General features: G+C 35.9%; 1 protein-coding gene and 1 non-coding gene across 4 annotated transcripts; one reads left to right on the plus strand and one right to left on the minus strand.

Moving 5' to 3' along the window:
- Nucleotides 1-14,953: 14,953 nt before the first annotated feature.
- Nucleotides 14,954-15,060, plus strand: LOC142519960 (small nucleolar RNA R71). The gene has a single exon (XR_012813844.1). It is a non-coding gene; the product is annotated as a small nucleolar RNA R71 (small nucleolar RNA).
- A 3,425-nt stretch (nt 15,061-18,485) lies between these two features.
- On the minus strand, nt 18,486-22,748 carry LOC142518541 (RNA polymerase sigma factor sigB-like). Of its 3 annotated transcripts, none has more exons than XM_075621328.1 (7): nt 22,372-22,748; nt 21,061-21,311; nt 20,391-20,972; nt 19,849-20,079; nt 19,607-19,747; nt 19,271-19,471; nt 18,486-18,876 (listed from the first exon to the last, which is right to left on the minus strand). In XM_075621328.1, the coding sequence occupies exons 1-7, from the start codon at nt 22,445-22,447 to the stop codon at nt 18,595-18,597; spliced, it is 1,764 nt and encodes a 587-aa protein (XP_075477443.1). In that variant the 5' UTR covers nt 22,448-22,748; the 3' UTR covers nt 18,486-18,594. The 3 variants fall into 3 exon arrangements, with proteins under 3 accessions (XP_075477443.1, XP_075477444.1, XP_075477445.1); XM_075621329.1 differs by having other exon boundaries at nt 20,391-20,966; nt 22,372-22,747; XM_075621330.1 differs by lacking the exon at nt 22,372-22,748 and having other exon boundaries at nt 20,391-20,983; nt 21,061-21,197.
- Nucleotides 22,749-23,088: the final 340 nt, after the last annotated feature.

The raw sequence follows: 23,088 nt of genomic DNA on the forward strand, positions 1-23,088 counted from the left end.
TAGTCCAATAATTTATAATATTTTCCAATTTCAGTCCTTTTCCTCCAAAATTGAAATATTCCTCCGAAAAATGTATGTATCAGTGCAAACATTTTCCTCAGTGCAAACACTTTCCTCATTGACAACCATTCAAAACCATGGTTCGATAATGTATCAGCAATGGAATGGCTTTCTTTAAGATTGAGCCACTTTCAGAGATTATGTTTAAATAATTGTTGTACTCTTTTTCTAAAAAAAAATTTGGAATATGTTTGTGGATTTATTTTTCAAAGTGATGTGGATTTAGTTTTATTTTTTCTATTATATTATTTACTTACGTGGACTTTGAAAAGGCCACCAAAAATCAAAAACCCCAATTCAAATTACAGCTCAGCATTTCGGCCGCCAGCTATGCATTTTCCGGAGGAATATTTCAATTTTGGGGGAAAAAGACTGAAATTGGAAAATATTATAAATTAATGGACTAAGAACGTAAATTGTCTCATAACAGGACTAAAATTAGAAAAAGTGCAAATTACAGGACCAAAAACGTAATTTGTCCTTCTAAAATAATAAAGTGACTAAAATCATCGAGCATGTATGTCATCAATTCATATTCATCATTGGCCAACAATTACCAATCTCATCACCACGAACTACTTGTCTTATGACTCAACCAAACCAATTCATAACAATTGGACGCAAAAAATGTAAAATAAAAAGATTATCCCCATCCCATACTAAAGTCGTGCAATGTCCCCATTGCATTAGAAGACGCAAAATGCATAACAGAAAAAGAGACACCATGAAATGTAAAATAAAAAGAGTATCCCCATCCCCGTACTAAAGTCATGCAATATCCCCATTGCACTAGACGACAAAAAATGCATAACAGAAAAAAAAAAGACACCATGAAAAATACGGAAAATATTAAATAAAACTGAATATAAAAGAGACAAAGAAGTCTCACCTGATCACTGCTCATCCTCATCCGATTGTGGCACTCCTACCTTAGTATCTCGTGGATGTGGAAACGCATATCGGAACTAAAATTGTGGAAGGTATGCTGGTGGTTGTGGATAGGTGAATAGATCAAACCCACTTGCTTTTCCATGACCCGCATCAAGGAATCCATCGATTCATATAGGCGTTGTTGGATGATTGGTACTGGTTCTGATAAGCCACAAATGCACGAAGTTCGTCAACCTTGTCATTAACGGACGTCTGTGGGGTTGTGGTGGCAGTGGTGGTAGGGTGGGTTCTTCTTATATTTCTTCCTCCTAGGCACTTTTCTCCCTCTTGATCTTGATCCAGTAGTCATCGATTGGTTTCATTGATTGCATCCATTCCCCGTCCTCATTAATGATTACCCCTGCTCGAGCACATAATTTGGTAATGATCATGGGGAAAACAAGCCAATATTCGTGCAGTGGATAGAATGTTGTATATGTGGGGAGATTAATTTTTTCACATTGATTGGAACACCTATCACCAGTGCATATATAACATTAGCTATTTTTTTTAACACCGGTTGTGTGTGAGACATGCATCAGATGCTTTGACATAAAAGCATATCACAAAGAGGGCTCGAACACTAAGAACTTCTCAAGAAAGCAACTATAGGAATTCAGAGTCTTCCAAGTATAACCCGGACAACATAAAGTTTGGATGATCAAATTATACTATGGGTCTGCCATAAAATCCTCAAACAGTGTCTCATATATGTGAGGACCGGATATTTTGGTTAATCAAATGAACCTTATAATTAATATTATTCAAGTAAATTAGAATATTGGATTTTTGGGAATATATTATGCACCCTTGTATTGGAAATTTTATTATTGAAAATCTTAATTACCAAGTCAATAATATTTATACAAAGACATGCAATTTCGAAAATTGGAAAGAATATTTGCATGATTGGAGTATCATACAAATTAAAAGAATTGAGGCATGATCATTGCTAGAGATTTTCGAAAATCCCTCCTAGATTAATTTCCTACATATGGTGATGGATAGATACTAGTGTGATTGGGAACTATGTAATCAAAGTTGGCTCAAAATCCCTTGACCTAGCATCATGATTTCGAGCCAAGCAAAAAGGGAAGGAATCAAGGTTAAATCCCACAAGTTTGGTAGCCAAATAAGCTTTGATTGGAATAAAATTATGGGGAGTCAACCGTGTGATTTGGAGGCAATTATGGACATGATTTGATTACCTTGTTGAGCTTCATCTCATCCACCTATAAATGCACCACCAAGCCTAGCCATTCTTACACACTAGAATTTCGAAAATCCCTTGCTGAATTTCGAAAATTTCAGCAGCCATCCTAGCCGAAATTCTGCCCGAAAATCGTCCCGAAGTTAGCCTAAAAGTCGAGCCGAAGTACTGCCCGATCGAGGAACAAGAAGAAATCCAATCCAAGTCGTGCACTCCACGTTTTTTTAGCATCCAAGACACGGTAAGTGGGCTTGTTTTAAACTTGAAATTTTCGGATTTATGCATGTGTTCGGTTCTCGAAAATAGTCGAGTACAATTCTTCTTCTACTCTTTTCTTGCGTTGTGTCATTCGATTTTAAGCACTGTGAGGAGTCGAATGTATATGGGTGGGAATCCCAACCATGACGTATCCTTATGCGGTGGGGGATATAATCGTTATACGGCCTCGCCCCCTTAGAGGAGTAAAAATTAGGGACTGACGTCAGTAAACCATAGAAAGTTAGATAAATCACAGTGGCTAGTAAAGTTTATGCATGTGTTATGAAGTACGTATGAACTCATGATTATGATTCGAAATTTATGCATGTTGTCTTTATTGTGCTCGATTTTCCCCCACTTGCTGAGTATTTCCCAAAATACTCACCCCCCTTACAACCTGTCCCAGAGAAATTCGACGAGAAAATCGAGGAGGAGGAATCAGACCAGTTTTGGGGCTGGTGAATTGCGAGACTTCAAGATTTAGATTAAGTTTAAGTTATTATTATGCAGTTTACGTTTCCGCATTAACTGTCGTCTTTTTGAGATTTTGGTTTTGTAAAGAATATGTTTATTTCGTTGAAATTATGAATTATAAACTGGTTTCGGTCTACACTGTACTACAAAGGCTTGTTGTTTCGATTGTGTGATTGTTAAACAACGCCGATGTCAATCCCGAGTCTCGGGGCGTGACAATATACCTCAGGTGTGCTTAAATATTCATTGATTGTTTTGGAGTCAAATGAAATTAACATACCCCTAACCACTGTCTTGTCATCAGTCCTCTCTGATACATTTGCATAAAACTCTCGAACCACCAGAATTAAAGCAGCCTTAAGATGAAATATTTGACTCGGGAATGATAAGTTAATGATGAAAAACTAACGTGAGAATATCTTATATAAGAATTATATAATAAGTTTTGGGTATTCCAAAATGGAATTTGATTTTGGGTCGATAGTTAACTGTGTGAGCAATATGTTTGGGTTACTAAGAATGTTGAGCACTAACTTTAAATATTTAGGATCTTGGAATATCTTGTGAGACAATATTCTCATGTTAAGGAATTTATATTATTTTGGGATAACAAATAGGCTACGACTTTACGTAAATAAAATAAGTGATGAGATATTGATGGGTATCAAGGAAAGTATAGTACAATAAGTTTTGACTTTTATGGTACTAAGAATGATTCAAATCGAATGACATTCAATGAATTTCCTTGTGTTAGAGCGAGATAGGCTCATGGTCTTGATGAAAATAAGATCTAGTAAAAGAGTAATTATTTGAGGTAACAACTAGGTTATAATTTTCAGGAATTAAGTCGATAAGCTATTGATCGTTATCGAGTTAAGTTTCATTATTCTATATGGGTTCTAAATTTTTAGATTGTAATCGGGATTAATTTCAAGTTAAGATAAAATTAGTATCAATTCGCATATATTCAGTGCCGACTTGATTCAGCTCTCTTCGGTAGATTTCGACGACATCCTAGAGATGAATGATTATCTAAGAGCCATGCAATATTAGATTACTAGAGTAAAAGTGCCAAACTTTGAACCCCGAACAAAGAAGAAATCAGGTACCATGGCGATGCCAAGGAACAGAAATAGATTTTTCTATTTCCCAGACTTGGAAAGCGATAATATCGGGAGAAGAAGTTTACCTACCAAAGTTAAACAAAGTGCAAGAAGGAGATGAGCTAAAGTTGGAAGATATTCTAGTAATACGAAAATTTATGGACGTTTTTCCAGAAAGGCTTCTTGGAACGTTCTCGTACTAAGAAGTAGAGTTCGAGATAAATTTGGTACCGGTGATGCACTAATCTCCAATACACTGTACCGAATGGCTCCAGATGAATTCAAGGAGCTAAAAGAACAACTTCAAGAGTTGTTAGACAAAAATCAGATTAGGCCAAGTGCATCCTCCTGGGGAGCTACAGTCCTATTTGTAATGAAGAAATATGGAAGTATGAGATTGTGTATAGATTATAGAGAACTCTATAAGATCACAATCAAAAAAATAAATATCTTCTTTCAATGATAAAAGATCTTTTCGATCAACGTAAAGGAGCTACAGTCTTCTCCAAGCTTGACCTGATGACATGCTATCATCAGCTATAGGTCAGAGCAGAAGACACCTCAATGTCAGCATTCAGAATAAGGTCATGTAAGATCGAAATCCGGAGTATCAATGAATCCAAAGAAAGTAGAGGCAATTCTAAATTAGCCAAAACATAAGAATGCAACCGAAATTAGAAGTTTTTTTGGATTACCAGGTTGTTAACGGAAATTTGTCGAGGGCTTCTCTTCAGTAGTCGATAGTTTCACTGATGAGACTCACACAAAAGAACTATGAATTCAACTGAAGAGAAAGATGTGAAAGAGTTTTCAAACATTAAAGGATAATCTAGCATCTACACCAATGTTGGTATTATCTACTGTGGACAAGGATTTTACCATTTGTAGTGAAGCATCAAAGAAAGGTCTCAGATGCGTACTCATGCAAGACAGGCGAGTCAATTGTAGCCGCATGAGCAAAACTGCCCTACTCACGATCTCGAGTTGGCAGCAGTGATTTTTTTTGCTTTGAAAATTTGGAGACACTATCTCTACGATGCCAAGTGTGAAATATTCACTCACTGGCCACCAAGTCTCAAATATTTGTTCATTCAAAAAGAATTAAAAATGAGACAAAGACGGTGGATAGAGTTAGTCAAAGAATGTGACTTGACAATAAGCTACCACGCCTGCAGGGCAAATAAGGTAGCCAATGCTTTGAGTCAAACATGGGTAAGATAACCCTAGCATCACTCTTCGTGCAACCATGTCTTCGAGAAGCAGTCAAGCTAAATCAAAGTCGAGACATGACACTAGAAAAGTTCAAAGAACAAGCCAAGGAAATAAAGTCGTCAGATTTTCAAGTGGGCCCAGACAGAATCCTGGGGATGAGAGGACGATTGGGTGTGCCAGACATCGACAATCTTCGATAGGAAGTGATGTAAGAGGCGCATAAGTCAACATTCCAGATCTATACCGTCAGTACAAAGTTGTATAGGGATTTGAAAGAAAATTTCTGGCGAAGCAAGATGAAATAGATGTCGCTGAGTTTATATTTAAGTGACAAGTATGCCAACAAGTGAAAGTCGAGTATCAACGACTGGAAGGACTACTGCAACCGTTAGAATCCTAGAATGGAAATGAAAACATATTTTCATGGAGTTCATTTGTAGAATTGTCAAAGTCAGTACAGAGTCACGACGGGGTACGTATAATCGTAGATAGACTCATAAAATCTGCGTACTTTCTACTCGTCCGAAGGAATTATAATATTGATAAGTTGGCTACTCTATACATGGATAACATTATACGGCTACATAAAGTGTCTACAATCATATTGTCGGATAGAGATCCAAGATTTGTGTCACGTTTGTGGTAGAGCTTTAAAAAAAAAGCCATGAGAACAAAAGTTACTCTTAGTACAAGCTTATCACCCTTAAAATAATGGTCAAACAGATAGAATGATTCAAACCCTAGAGTGTTTGATAAGGGCATGTGTCATAGACTTCAATAGTAATTGAAGTGAACATATACCCCCTGATAGAATTTGTCTACAATAACAGTTATCACGGAAATATTGGAATGACTCCATTTGAAGCCTTTACGGACGGAAGTGTCGATCACCACTGTACTGGGACGAAATAAAGGAGACATCCATAACATACCAGAACTATTCCAAGCGACAATGTAAAAATTGACCATTATCAAAGACATATTCAAGGCTGCATAAGACCAACCAGAGTTAGTCTGATCTTAAAAGGAGACCAATGGAATTCACATTGAGTGAAAATACTTATACAAGGGTCTCACTAATGGAAAAAATCAGTAGATTCATAAAGATGAAAAGGTGAAACCTCGTTACGTAGGATCATTCGAAATTCTCGAAAGATTGAAACATTGGCTTATAGAATAGCATTGCCACCAGATATGTCTAGAATCCACAATGTATTTCACAAGTCCAAACTAAGGAAATACATCCCGAAGCCAAGCCATGTTATGAAAATTGAACTGCTCGTAATCAATGGTAACTTGGGGGAAGAACAGAAATATGAAGATGTCTCTACTCATATTGTGGACACCAAAGACCAAGTACAGAGAGGACGTATCATTCCCTACGTCAAGGTGCAATGGTCAAACCACACAGAACGAGAAAACTACTTGGGAGTTTGAAGAGAAAATGCACAAGAAATATCCCTACCTATTTGGAGACCAAGCCAACTCCAGTTTCGAGGACGAAACTTCTCATAAGGAGGAAGGGATGTGAGGACCGGATATTTTGGTTAATCAAATCAACCTTATAATTATTATTATTCAAGTAAATTAGAATATTGGATTTTTGGGAATATATTATGCACCCTTGTATTGGAAATTTTATTATTGAAAATCTTAATTACCAAGTCAATAATATTTATAGTATACCAAGGCATGCAATTTCGAAAATTGGAAAGAATATTTGCATGATTGGAGTATCATACAAATTAAAAGAATTGAGGCATGATCATTGCTAGAGATTTTCGAAAATCCCTCCTAGATTAATTTCCTACATATGGTGATGGATAGATACTAGTGTGATTGGGAACTATATAATCAAAGTTGGCTCAAAATCCCTTGACCTAGCATCATGATTTCGAGCCAAGCAAAAAAGGAAGGAATCAAGGTTAAATCCCACAAGTTTGGTAGCCAAATAAGCTTTGATTGGAATAAAATTATGGGGAGTCAACCGGGTGATTTGGAGGCAATTATGGACATGATTTGATTACCTTGTTGAGCCTCATCTCATCCACCTATAAATACACCATCAAGCCTAGCCATTCTTACACACTAGAATTTCGAAAATCCCTTGCTGAATTTTGAAAATTTCAGCAGCCATCCTAGCCGAAATTCTGCCCAAAAATCGTCCCGAAGTTAGCCTAAAAGTCGAGCTGAAGTGCTGCCCGATCGAGGAACAAGAAGAAATCCAATCCAAGTCGTGTGTTCCACGTTTTTTTAGCATCCAAGACACGGTAAGTGGGCTTGTTTTAAACTTGAAATTTTTGGATTTATGCATGTGTTCGGTTTTCGAAAATAGTCGAGTACAATTCTTCTTCTACTCTTTTCTTGCGTTGTGTCATTCGATTTTAAGCACTGTGAGGAGTCGAATGTATATGGGTGGGAATCCCAACCATGACGTATCCTTATGCGGTGGGGGATATAATCGCTATACGGCCTCGCCCCCTTAGAGGAGTAAAAATTAGGGACTGACGTCAGTAAACCATAGAAAGTTAGATAAATCACAGTGGCTAGTAAAGTTTATGCATGTGTTATGAAGTACGTATGAACTCATGATTATGATTCGAAATTTATGCATGTTGTCTTTATTGTGCTCGATTTTCCCCCACTTGCTGAGTATTTCCCAAAATACTCACCCCCCTTACAACCTATCCCAGAGAAATTCGACGAGGAAATCGAGGAGGAGGAATCAGACCAGTTTTGGGGCTGGTGAATTGCGAGACTTCAAGATTTAGATTAAGTTTAAGTTATTATTATGCAGTTTACGTTTCCGCATTAACTGTCGTCTTTTTGAGATTTCGGTTTTGTAAAGAATATGTTTATTTCGTTGAAATTATGAATTATAAACTGGTTTCGGTCTACACTGTACTAAAAAGGCTTGTTGTTTCGATTGTGTGATTGTTAAACAACGTCGGTGTCAATCCCGAGTCTCGGGGCGTGACAATATACCTCAGGTGTGCTTAAATATTCATTGATTGTTTTGGAGTCAAATGAAATTAACATACCCCTAACCAATGTCTTGTCATCAGTCCTCTCTGATACATTTGCATAAAACTCTCGAACCACCAGAATTAAAGCAGCCTTAGGTTGAGCACATTAAAGTTATCACCCCCTCTCAACAAATCTCTTTTGAATTGCTAATTCCTTGCGCGAAAAATAAAACTCCGCTCAAGAGTGGGACGCCTATTTATTTTGTCATGTTCAAACCTCGTTCTAACAATCTCATTTAAAAATCACTCGTCATGAGATGAAGAAGAAGATGTGTGTGTTACCTTCAATTTCTTAGGTGTCATAAATGAACCTCATAGTGATATGGGGAAGAAGAACTTCACCTAAACCAGTATGGGGAGGAAGAATTGGAGTGATTCCTTCAAATCGAGAGAAAGAGGATGACTGACGACCTGTGCCTGCAAATTGAGCGCGAGAGAGTGAAATTTTATATAGGACGTCGAGATTTCATAGAGAAAGGGGATATGGAGAAAGGGAGAGAAAAATTTATGTAAAGTACGACGTATTAAGGCAGTCGAAAATGACCGCCCTGGAGCGCCTCTTAAATTTTTTTGTCCAGTCAACAGTGCATGTCGTGCTGGGGTGGTCGAAAAAGTTCCCTCCAGCACAAATTCACAAAAATATGTTCAGGGAGAGGGGTGTCGCACTGGGGCGGTCTAAAATGACCACCTAGAGAAAGGAAATCTGTCTCACCCATCTTTTTTTATAAAGAAGAAAGAGAAAAACAAAATAACAGACATATTTAACAAGAGAAAATTAAAATATCTAATGCATTGTGAAAATTAAAAGTACAATGGAAGAAATTTAGTTATTAGTTTATAGTTTAGAGCTCGATTAATTTCCCATCTCATTCTTGACTGCCTTGGAACCGTGTGGTCTCTATATGTGACTCCACTGCATCAACCAAATAGTATTTCAATCTCTGGGCATTGACAGTAAAATTCTCATGTTTCTCATATTTCAAAATTATAATATGCGTACACCTTACTGACGACAATAGGTACAAACCATCTTGACTTGATCTTCCTCAGGAATAACTTTATTCTAGAGTTGTACAGGTGAATTGCATCACCTTCCTTGAATTCTCTATGTATGATGCGCTTTTCGTGGGTATTTTTTGTCTGTTATTTGTATGACAGTGCCGAGTCATAGGCCTGAACCCTAAATTCCTCCATTAGGTCCAATTGTAGCAATAAATTTTCATTTGCAGAATTAAAATCCAAGCTTAGTGCTTTAGTCGCCCAATATTCTTTGTGATCTTATTCAACTGGTAAATGATATGTCTTACAAAAAAGAAACGTATATGGTGTAGTGCCTATATGTGTTTTAAAGGCAGTCCGATAGGCCCACAGAACATCATCCAACCTTACAGACCAATACTTCCTACTCACACTCCCCGTTTTTTCAAATATTCTCTTGATTTCATGATTCAGAACTTCCACTTGCCCACTCGTTTGGGGATAGTATGAGGTAGAGATTTTGTGAGTGACATTATATTTGCTCAGTAATTTTTCAAAAAATTTGTTGCGAAAATTGGTGACACCATCACTGATGATTTTCGTGGTGTACCAATTCAATTAAAAATATTTTTATTCAAAAATTTCAACACCACATGAGCATCATTAATGACAAAAGCTTCCGCTTCTACCCATTTAAACACATAATCAACCACAACAAAAATGAATTTTTTTGTAAAAGAAGTAAAATACGGTCCAATAAAATCCACACCTCATGCATCACACACTTCACACTCGATGATGTTATTTAATGGTATTTCGTGAAAGTTAGAGATGTTACATGTGTAATGACATTTATCACAAGAAAGAACATATGTGCGAACATCCTTAAAAATACTAGGCCAATAAAAGCCACATTAAAGTTATTATCTATTGTTCATGTTGGCCCAAAATGACCACATATATCATGATTATATCAGTGACTCATAATTTTTCCAATCTATTTCTCTGCAACACATCTTTTTATCATTGAATTTGCACATATCTTAAACTAAAATGGTTCCTCCCGAAAATAATATTTCATTTCAGAAAAAATTTCTTTCATTGGTGAAAAGTTAAAATTTTCAGCACAACTAATTTTTCATTAGGAAATCAATAATCAATGTCGTTATCACGACAGTAATTACTAATGTGTTCTAGTCTAGACAAGCGATATGTCAAAATATGTTTTACGTCTTTCTTATATTTAATCTCATGTTCAATCTCTTGTAACAATAAAATCCACCCAATCAATCTTGGTTTTGCTTCTTTTTTAGCAAGCAGATATTTTAGTGCGGAGTGATCGACATACAGAGTAAATTTAGACAGAACAAGGTATGAATAAAATTTTTTAGCCTAAATACGGCAAGTAATTCTTTCTCAATAGCAGCATAATTTAGTTGATATTAATTCAAAGTTTACTTGCATAATATATAGTATGAAATACCTTGTCTTTCCTTTAAACAAGGACGACACCCACAACTGTGTCACTAGGATCACACGTTACCTCAAAAGATATGTTGAAATATTTCATGTCCGCAATCTTTATTTTGATGTTAACAAAACTTGTTATATTTCTAAAATATTTACTCAAGTGTGAAGTTATTAAAACAAGAAGCAAACTGAAACTGAATTCTGCACAAACTGAATTTCTGGCAAGCTTCGGTATTTTGATGATATCTCTCAATAGGATTATTAAAATGACAATCCGCTAAGTCTTGATTGATCATAAAACTCAATTTGGAACAAGTCGTATCTCACATCAGTTGGAAAAATTCGGATGTTAACAAGGTCTAACTGATCGCTGAATTACCGAACTGATTGCACAAAAATAGCAATAAGTTGGGTATGAGCAGTTGCGATATTTGGTCATATCTCTCAGCATGGTTATTGGAATGAATCGATTCAGTATGCGTTGGAAAGATAAGACGATGATCTACAAATTATCTTCAGAAGTCAAAGTCTGAATCGAAGCTTAAGATGCTGATAAATGACGATGAAGCCACAGGTTGTGCACACAAGGAAATCAGCTAGGCTGATTTCAGCACACCAGCTGAACTGAACCAGACTAGCTGAAACTGAACCAGAACAGCTGAAACTGAACCAAACAAGTTGAACTGAATAAGACCAACTGAACCAGCTCAACTGAACCGAACCAGCACCTGACCAACTGAACTGAACCAGCTACTGACCAGTTGAACTGAACGACCTGTTGAGTTGACCAGAGTTGACCAGTTGGGAAAATGTCCAGTAAGGCGAATTTGACTGTTGCAATTTCAAAAACTTTACAAACGGTCATATTTTTGTGTCTAACGTATATATCATTTTTGGGGCTTATAAATACATCTTGAAGATCAAATAAGAGCTTTTGAAGAGGATTCAAAGCATGGACAGTTAGCATGAAGAAATCAGCTAGTTGAGAGCACAAGCCTTTGTATGAGGATACATTTGAGATATACACTTGTAAAGGATAAATTCCTCACACACAATCACTCACACATATACAAGAGAGTTGAACTTCAAATATTAGTTGAGTGAGTCTTTACACAAAGACGTAAAACAATGTGTTTGTAGTCTTTGCATATGAGACATTAAACAATATACTGATTGTGAGGTGCTGCCTACAATCTTGAGTGCTAGGAGTTCAGTTAGGCAATAGTGTAAGTCCTAAGCTGAGTGAGCTTGTACAAATAGTTGTATAAATCAAAGTCTTCTAGTGAATCCTTCACAAGGGGTGACGTTAGAGCATTTGAAGTCTCCGAACATCCATAAACAAATTCATGTCTATTTGTTTATTGTATTTATTTATTATTTCCTTTGTTTTAAAGATGCATTGTTAAAGAATTTTATGTGTTCTTCAAATACTAAAATATTGCATACCAAGTATTTGATAAAATGCTTCAACTAAAATATTTTTACTCATTTAACTTGCATATATTTTAAATACTTTACAAAATCTTTAATTGGTTTCTACGAATAATTATTTCGAGTGTCTTCCGCTTGGTTTGAAAACCAAACTCGATTTAATTCATCGGTGTTCAATATTTCAAGAACCGAGCTATTATAACTCAACGATGATCCCCCAAATCGATCCTAACAAGATAGATCCCAATCTGGAGTTGCCAAGACAGGTGCAGTTGCCAAACACCCTTTCAATGTCTCAAATGCTTGCAAACAATCAGAATAAAAATCAAACGACACATCTTTCATTAAAAAAAAAAAGATAAATGTTTGACAATTTCTTATATCTTAATAAACTTATGACTCTCTTTATCGATGATAGAGATGGCAAGTTATTGATAACTTACACAATTCTTTATTGTACCATAAAATGAAACTTCTCCCAATTTATCATCAAGTTCGTTTCCTCACATCTCATCAACACCAAATTCAAATTCTGAACACTCCTCAAAAGAAATCCAAAATAGAGAAATCATTCATAAACACTTCTAAAAAGTTTTCAATCACATCGTGAGAGATTGAAGTCATGTATATTTGAAAAGTGGTGGGTGCCTTACATAAATAAAAAAGAATTCGTCGAAATGCAAAAGTGTCATAGGGAACAAGTGAAAGTAGTTTTCTCTTGGTCTTTAGACAATTTGTGATATAATTATAACCCGAATACTAAAAAACAATAAAATTTATTAGCCACAAATATTTCAAGCATTTGATCAATAAAGGGGAGGGGAAAATGATTATTATGGGTTGTATCATTCAACTTCTTTTAATCAATGCACACACACAAATCTGTAACTGTCCCAGTGGGTATCAACTCATTCTTTTCATTTTTAATTACTACAATACCACTTTTATTAGGCACACATTGGATATGGCTTACCCATGCACTGCTAGAGATAGGATAGATAATAATTGCATCGAGAAGTTTGATGGTCTCTGTTTTTACTACCTCTTGCATCTTTGGGTTTAATCTTCTATGAGGTTTCACCAGAGGTTATTATTTTTCTTCTATCAAATTCTTATGCATGTTGATCGATAGAATCCCTTTTATATCCGCCACCTTCCAAGCAAATGCACTCTTGTACTCTTTTAGGACCTTCATCATTTTATCCTCCATCACCTTTGTCAAAGAAGAAGAGATATTAACATGTATATTATTATTCTCACCTATGTAAACATACTTAAGATATCCAAGTATAAGTTTATCTCCCAACTCCTCTAGTCTAAATCTGACTTGCATTTTCAGTGGGGATAGGCATTGAAATATGCAGAAATTTTAACTTTTTCTCATTAAATTACTTCTATAACTCTTCACTGGTGAGTATGCCTTCCATTAAATCCTTCGAAGCATCCTGCACAAAATTGCAAACAAGTGAATCTAATGCATCAACTCTAAAACGATCTAGATTGTACAGTGTGTTCTTAAGGGCATTAAAAACACAAAAGTAATGTCTTCGTCTCTCGCTCTCAATCTCAACTTCCTTTCTGGTACATCAATGAGTGCTTTTCCGGTTGCAAGGAAGAGTTGACCCAAGATTAATGGCATATTCAAATCCTTTTCCTTCTCAAGTACCAGAAAATCAGTTGGAAAAATGAATTTGTTCACTTTAAAAAGAATGTCTTCGATAACCCTCGTGGGTACTTTATGAATCTATCATCCAATTGCAAAGAAATACTAGTAGGCTTTCGATATCTCAAACCAAGCTTCCTAAATAAAAAAAAAAGGTATCAAATTTATGCTAGCATCTAATCACACAAAGTTTTATGGAAAATCATATCATTAATCATGCATGAGATAAAACAACTCCCTAGATCTTTTAGCTTAGGTCAGATCTTATTTTGTACTAAAGCAGAACAATTTTCGATAAAATTTACCATCACGCGATCTTCCAACTTCCTCTTGTTTCATGAGATATCCTAAAAATTTTGCATAACTAGTCATTCCTGAAAGCGTCAGCAAAATAAATATTAATGTGTAATTTCTTAAAAATCTCAAGAAATTTTGAAATATGTGCATCCAATTTTCTTTTCTTAAATGTTGCATGAAATGAGGAGAAATAAAGATATTAGACTGTGAAGTGGGTGGATGTGTATAGTTAGATGACTTATTTCTTGGTGTATCTAATTATCAATATTTTTTGTTGCTCTCTTATTTATTCACCTTCGACTCCAGAATTTTTCCATTTATCAACTCAATGTCCTTGTACATTGGCTGCTTCCCATACTCTTGGCCTCCTTGTGGGAAATTTTGATGTTTTGACCATCCCATGAAACTTTGAATGCTGTCTCCACCCAACATTATAAGTGTTCGAATAAGGGTTGTTTCTAGGAGGATTCTAGCTACCCACATGATTCACTGGCACCCCATCAGGCACATATAAAGGAATTCTATCTCGAAAATCAAGTGTTCACCACCATAAACATCACAAAATACCTCTTGTATATGCATAGCAGTGCCACCCATACTCAAACTATCACAATCTTGTTATTCGAAGTCGCAATATATGCGAACACAGCAGTAAACTCATACACTTGATTCATTCCCATAGGTATCCTCTAATTATTCCTCTCGAACTGAGGATGACAACTACTAGCAGTCATCTCCTCCACTAACTCATATCCATCTTCCGTTGTTTTCCGCAAGAAAGTTCCACATGTTGCAGCATCTATCATAGTGTGATTAGTACAAAAATTTGTACCATAGAGGCAGTTTATGATGTGGACATCTTCGTAACAGATCCTTGTCACACTCTCATGCCTCATATAATTATTTTTTCTCGTATTGGGAGAATATGGTTATGTCAGCTCTTAAATTCATTGTCTTTGATAGTGGGAAGTACTTAGTAAGAAACGCCTTGGTCATATCTTCTCACTTAGTATTGGAACCTACATGCAAATAATTTATACATGCTTTAGCTTTATCTCTCAAATAAAAAAGAAAAATACGCATATCATTAGAAACTTCATTAATTGTATTTAAAAATGTCGCGAATTTCCTCGAAATTTGCAATGTAATTGTTTGGATCATCCGGCATTGTTCCCCAAAACTGACATGAGTTATGAATCATTTGGATTATGGTTGGCTTGACCTCGTTGTGCTCTCTGTCATGTCTCTCTTCTTCTTTATGTCCTTCGTCTACTTTGTTTTGCCTTAGACATCCCAATCTTTCCATCTTAAGCTTTTTTTCTTCTTCTTTCTCCTACAAAAAGTTTTCTAGATTTCTGGATCAAATGGTTCAAGCTCCAAGTCAATGGATCGTGGCATACACTAGAAAAATCTGCGGCATGAAAGGGTATTAGCTTCAAATAAATCAAATCGAGCTAAAGAAAATTATTAAAAATAAAATTTGCGATATAACAGTTCCCTAAACGGAGCAAAAACATGATCGAGCTTTTCTTAAGCTATAAAATCTCCAATAAAATAAACTTTTTTCTCGAATAAATCGCACCCTAGCGCGACATTCAATGTCCAAGCACTAGAGACTTCATATAGGCTCGCTGGGGCGGTAATAAATTACTGCCCTAACGCCAAGTCCGTTGTTCCAGCACTGAAACTATGACAAACCGTATCTTAAAATACTAATACTTAATATTTACGAAAAAAATTTGAAATTTTCTTATTAAATAATTTGTTAAAAGTATAATTCTTAAAATAAAGTAATGGTCACTACTCATACTAAAATAAATTAATATTAAAACTTTATCATTTAAAATAAATCGCCAACATCCAATTAATCCCAAAATCTTTAAACTACTAATTTAATTTAAAAATAGTGTAACAAAAACCATAAATTTAATTTGCTCATCCATACTGATAGATAAAAATTCAGAGTGAATAGTTTAAAAACGTGCGAGATAATATAACTTAAACTACAAGGTCTTCGAGTTTGCACTGTCACTTGCCCGAGCCTGCTCACTGGTCACCGCTTCCTGTCTACTCAACTACATCATATGCATCGATCAAGTCTAGTGAGTCTAATGAATCAGTATGCATAAACCGTATATAACGAATAATACGTAGTAAAAATCCAAGCAATTTAAATTAGCTCGTACATAAAATATTATAAGAATAAATATGTATAACGCGACTTTCCTACATAAACAATTTATAAAAATCATAAAATCATATTTTCATACTTGTTATGCATAATCATAAACGTAAATAATTTCACGTAGAGTTTTGTTCAATGCAAGTAGCTCATACACATAAATCGTTTGATCAAACTAAATTACAGTACTGTGTCGGCAGATATCACCACAGCCCTTGGACTGGATATCCACTCCCTAACATAATATAATTCCTCCGAAGAGGTCGAAGAGGTCCCCAGACACGTTCTCTGTCTTCCAAACCCGTAACATAATTTGGCCACAAGACAAATCGCATAACTCAAAAATAATTATTTTGAATGTGATACCTATTTACAAACATCGTGGACTTTTTCGGAACGCCCTGGACATTCTGCCAAAACCTCAATATTTAACTAACCAAACATAGCCCCGAAGATGCACTCGGACACGTATTATTATCGAATTAAATAAAATAGCTTACGACCTACTGAACGACTCGGGACTCGAACCATACTTAGCCAACATCCTAACCTACTGTCCAAGCCCCTAAAATAGCCCCAAACTATGACCAAGACACAAAATAAACGTGAACAGCAGCTTATCCAAGAAACAACCCCTTTAGGTGCATTATGACACATATACGCTTCTCACGACTCGACGCCTAAACCAACACGAACTGGACCCGAACCAAGCCCTAGACCTGAACCTTAGACACAACTTAAGCCCTTGGTTGAGACGTTTCCAGCCCAAACCCGCAGCCCAGCTCCTAAACAAGCCGCAGCCGTGCAGCTCCCTCACATGCGCCCAAACTGTTCACAGCTGCACGTTTCTGGTTCCAGCCGCCTAGCTGCCACTCTAGACCATGAACCATCATGACAAGTAGAGGTGGGCACGGGTCGGGTTTTTCGGGTTTCGGGTATATTACATCCATCTCATTGATCAATATAACTTTAAAACTACATGTATGGCATTGATACATGAGCCGATATTATATTTAAACACGTTAACTTTAAAATTATACATCTCTCTCAGTAAAAAGTTGGGCTATACTTCTGATTTGGAGTTATGTATTGTAAACTTTTTAATTAAGAGTCCTGCAATTTAAATTTACCCTTAATTAAATACTACTTAATTTAATTCATCAAGTCATAAAAATAATCATTTAAATATTTTATTTCGAGTAGATATATTTAAATCCCTTATTTTCGAATTTTGCTCATTAAAATACTTAACATTTATATTTCACTCGATAAATTAAATTTAGCCCTAAAAATACGGATTGTTTCACCCATCACTCATGTGGAGTGATCCCGGCCCACCTCCATATAAAAAAAAAAAAAAAATTGACTCTGAAAAATCCGAGCAGTTGGATCGACCCTTGCGGGCACTGCCAGCAGGGGTAGGGTCGAGTAAACCCTAAAAATACTAAGATTTATAAGATCTATAACAGCTTCTATCTTTTTGTTCACTTTTTAGCACACAATGGCAAGATGAACTTCGCATCAAAAGTTGAGATGCTGGCTTCTGGAATATCTTTGTGAACTATGTCTACGGAATTAATGCTGAAAAAAAAATCGAAGACATAATCCGATTCGAATGCATCAGTAATGTTAAATAACCTGGAACGGGAATGTGGGCAGGAATTGTTAAGAAGTCCAATAATTAATTAAGACAAAAATTTGTGTGAGACGATCTTACGAGTCGTATTTTGTGAGACGTATCTCTTAATTGGGTCATCCATGAAAAAATATTACTTTTTATGCTAAGAGTATTACTTTTTATTGTGAATATCTGTAGGATTGACATGTCTCATAAATAAAGATTCGTGAAACCGTCACACAAGAGATCTACTCGTTAGCTAAATCTATGGGCTGAAAAAATGCACAATACATTTTGGCATTGGGTTATCAATATGTAAAAGTATACGAGCAATCATTAAAAGTCCTATTTTTTTCATTGGTTATATTTCATATATTAATAAATTAATTTATATTATCGGTTATAAAATAATAATTTTTCTCATTCTTTGTTGAACATATTCAGTAATGACTGACGAACATGCTGCCAACCAATGTTCATTTCCAACACACACATTATTCTAACTGAATCCATTCTTCTTTAAGAACCAACATTACTATCCACAAAACTATAGATTATACGTATATCTCTAAGTTAAAATAAAAAAACAAATCATGATTTTATTTTCATATAGTAAAAATCATATGCTAATGATACAAAAATATGACATTTGCACAAGAAATGAGCCTCAAGAAATAAATACTCATGGCATTACATATTGCTGCAAATACTTGGTTCTCTTCTTGTTCTTCAACTTTCGGAATCCAGACGATTCTATCTGCCGTATCCTTTCCCTGCTTACTCCCATAAGTTCGCCGATTTCTTGCAATGACTTCACCCTACCATCCTGAAGGCCAAATCTCATTTTAATCACCTGTTTTTCTCTTGGATTCAGAGTGTCTAATATCTTCGCCAAGTCCTCTCGCATCAACTGTTTGATTAGCAAATCCTCTGAAGTTTCTGCTTTGGGATCAGCGATCATTTCCTGAGAAAAATTAATGAAATCGTGAGGCGGGCAGAATTTCAAATTCATGGAAGCTAGAATAGCAATAGGTTTATACTCTTAACACATCTTCTTAAATGTGAGCCATAGACTAGAGGAGCATAGGCCTAGAATCAGTACCACGTGTCCATGCCTGCGCATTGGTCAAACAATTGAGGAGACGACCTTGATGAAACATAGAAGAGATGTCAACACAATGGGTTTTGAACACATGACCTCCTCGCCATGATTCCACGGGTTAGAAACCATTTTATATTAGAAGGCTTGAAATCATGTTAGATGGGCTAACGATAGTCTTTATGCATTAATATTTGAAACCATAATATATATAGTGGACAGGGAGCATAGAAAAAGGGAATTCTCATATAGGGCATACCGATGGTTTGAGGTCTTGATTAATCCCGACCTTCAGATCAATTGACCTTGGAGCTTTCGGGGTTAATAAGACCGCCTGAAGTCGCTTCATTGATAGTCCTGTCGCCTGAGCAACTTCTTCATGGTTCGGCTGTTTACCGTTTTCAGAATGCAATTGCTTTTTCGCCTCTTTCACCCTGTAAGCTGCATCGACCATGTGGACCTGTCGTTCCAAGTTCCAACAAAGATGTGAATTAGATTGTCACACACACACACACACACACACACACACACATATATATATATATGCATGCAAAATAAAAGTTCTAGGTATCAGACTTTCATTCAGAATCATTACCGGGAGTCTAATAGTCCTCGACTGATCAGAAAGGAACTTCCGAACCGCTTGCTTTATCCACCAGTGGGCATACGTTGAGAACTTGAAACCTTTTGAAGCATCAAATTTTTCTGAACCTCTTAAAAGCCCTCGACAACCCTCCTATTGGAATGAACATCATGTTGGAAGAAATATCAGAACGGACCACAATTTCTCTGAGTTTTAATTCGTGGGACACGACGTGTGATGATAAAAAGTAATACCTGAACCAAATCTTGGAGATTCATCCCAGCTCCTTGATAATTTTTAGCAATGGAGATAACAAGACGTATGTTACTTTTTATCATTTTATCTTTGCAAAGAGTACCATGATTTAATCGTTCCCTCAATGTCTTCTGATCAACACCAGCTGCAGCAGCCCATTGAGCAAAAGTAGGCTCACTGCCATGACTTTTTACAAGCTCCTCTTGAAGCCTTTCCAATTTCAATAGCTCCTGCATTATTGGTGGATGAATAGATATTAAAGGAAAAAAAGCGAAGATGTGCAGAGGTATATATTTTGGGATTTGCTAGTCCATTTGTGCCACTCACCAGTCATAAAAATATTTTACCAAATAAAAATACTAGAAGTAGAAATGAATTGTCAATTTCATAGGCTCTTCAATACTGTGTTCGGTTGGGTTGGGAAAGGAAAAAGAATAAGAAGAAGAAGAAGAAGAAAACCATCCCACATGATATGTAAATACTCGAGACAAAGAGAAAACAAAAACTTTAGCGGAAAAAAATAGTATATTCCTAGAACTACCTGTATCCCTTTTGAGAACATCTGTTCGTCAGATACAGTAAGGAGCTTTGAAGAACTGGTAGTCCCTCTAAAGTAACGCAAGGGATCCGAATAATCTATATCCTGCAGGGAAGTGCGCTTTTTCCGCCTTGACGAACTGGACATGACCGATACAACATTGGCTGCTGCCTTCTCTGCTGCTTTATTTCTTCTTTCTTTCCGCTCTGTCTCACGTTTTGATCTCACGACTATAATCTTGGAGAGCTGTGCTTCGAGAAATTCAAGTTCTTCACAACTTGGCTCCTCTTCTTTTGATCCCGTAAAACTAGCAACTCTGTGTGTTTCACTCATACCAATTTTAGTAACCTCAGACTCTATGACGCCAACTCTTTTGGTAATATTAACAGGTTGATTCTCTTCAACTTGATGTAAGATTCTAGAGTTGGTAGATGTTTCATGGCTGACCATCATGGCTGCATCTTTTGCAACCTGTAGTGCTGCCCTGGCTAAAGCAAGTGCTTCAGATGCAGCAGCAGCTACAACAGCCTCTTCACTTGTAAGTAGATTTTCTGCAGCTAAAGTCGCTTCAAGATTTACCTGCATCTACATCAAACCTGATGTTGAATAGTTCTCTACTCTCTTAAGGATTTCTCGGAGAACTGAAATACTAGTGAGTGCATTTTGATGTTACCTTTGTAGGATGAACATGTGTTCCCATATATGCCCATGGTTTATTTCCGGCACCAGAAATTGGATGAGTATCTAATGAAGGCAAGTCGAGTACTGTAGTTGAAGAAGAAGCTGGATTATAAATTGGTTCTAACAATGGTAACTGTAGTTTCTTCAATTCGAGCACTGAAGTCTTTGCTGTCACGGTTGGTGTTGAAGTGGTAGACAAAAGGATACACTGTGTCCAGAAAATAATAGAGTCTCTACCTTTTGCTGCATTTATGTAGATTATCAAAATAAGATCCACAATCCTACACACCATTACCATAAGACTTCCCTTGGTATGGATTATGGAGATTTTACGAGACTAATTTTAGTGTGAGAGGTGCACGAGACAATGGTTAGTAAAGCTAAGAATAGAGAATATTATAGGCAGTTCAAGAAGTATAACTTCCATGTAGTTGAAATGAAGTTTCACTGATTAACCTGAAAACCGAAAATCAAGTATCACCCATTAAATGTTGACTTAATTGGTGAAAAGCTCACTTTCACAGCATATATCAGCAGGATGAACCAATGTAAATTGTAAGTTCTTTTGAAATCAAGTTCAAGAACTGATACAAAGACAGTCTTAACTATACACATCGGATGATCTTTCCACATTAAAAATTTCAAATTACATGCCATCTTAAGCATGGGGGACAGGAAATCATCCATAATCAAATCAAGACCGTGTGACACTGAATTTTATTCTGTAGAAATTGTTAAGCATGTTGTCTGATTGTACAGCTGTGGAAAGTCGACTACAGAATCGTAAATATTCTTACTTCTAGGAATGCAAAAGCTCAAGAATACAAATGAACAAATGAACCACTTCCCACAGTTGTGAGGTCCAAAGAACCAATACTAGACAACAAATAAACAAGAATTTACTGAAAATCCTCCAATACTAGACAACAAATAAACAAGAATTTACTGAAAATCCTCCATAAAACTTAAATGTAAAAACATCATTATTGGATAAATAAAAGAATGCAAATAGTTTCCAAACTCCAGCTACATCAACAAAATAAAAAATCATATTTTTCTTCAATTACTTAACTACATTCATAGTTGGATGGGAAGAAGAAATAAAATTTACAATTTCGCTCATAAGTTCTCTAAATATTCAATCTCCTAAACTGAACTCCAGGTCCACCAATGCAAGACAGAATAACCAAGGTGCCAACTTTTCCAAAACCCATAAAACAAAACTTCCCCAGTTCAAATTATGCGTAAAAATGAACCTCAAGCATGAATCTTTATCACATAAATTCACAGATAAACAACTTACAAGGATGGCCCAGAGATTTGAATTTAACAGCAAAAGTAACGGGTGAGCACTTGAACTGCGGCAACAGGCAAGACATCCTTCTCCTATAAAATCATTTACACACACACACAAGTTCAAGTATGCCACACATTACACAAAACACGGCCAGTTAATATACAATTCTTCTCTTCGACTTTTTCAATGGAAAATCTGATTCTCATAAAGTTTATCAGTCAATGGGGGATGATACTTATTTGTAATGAAAACATAAGACCATACGGGTTAGAGAAAAGCTTGAGAAAACTGGAATTATTTGTTCTGGAGGAGATGAAAGGGATGAAGGAGAGGATAAGAGTTCTGCCAGTTGGTCTGTGAAGTAAGGATGAGAGAGTATCACTTGCCTAAAAGACAGACTTTATGGGCTTTCATACTTGGACCTTTTACCTTAACAAAAATGTACTTTTTTTTCCTGAGATTCTAAGTTCTAGTTCGAGTCCTTCTATATTTTTAAGTACTATATCACTCGATCTATTTGATTTGTGGCAATAAAAATTTACATTTGAATAAAATAATTGGAATTGTTTTTACAAAAATATATAATAATTACTAGTTTTTTGTTTTTTTTTTTTGGAAAAACAGGTTTTGAAATGGCATTAAATTCTATGTTATGTGGTAGGATGATGAGACAATGAATTAAAAAATAAAAATAATATGATATATCTTTTAACTCCAATTTGC

Source organism: Primulina tabacum, chromosome 11, assembly GCF_025594145.1.
Source record: "Primulina tabacum isolate GXHZ01 chromosome 11, ASM2559414v2, whole genome shotgun sequence".
In the NCBI taxonomy this organism is placed as follows: Eukaryota; Viridiplantae; Streptophyta; class Magnoliopsida; order Lamiales; family Gesneriaceae; genus Primulina; species Primulina tabacum.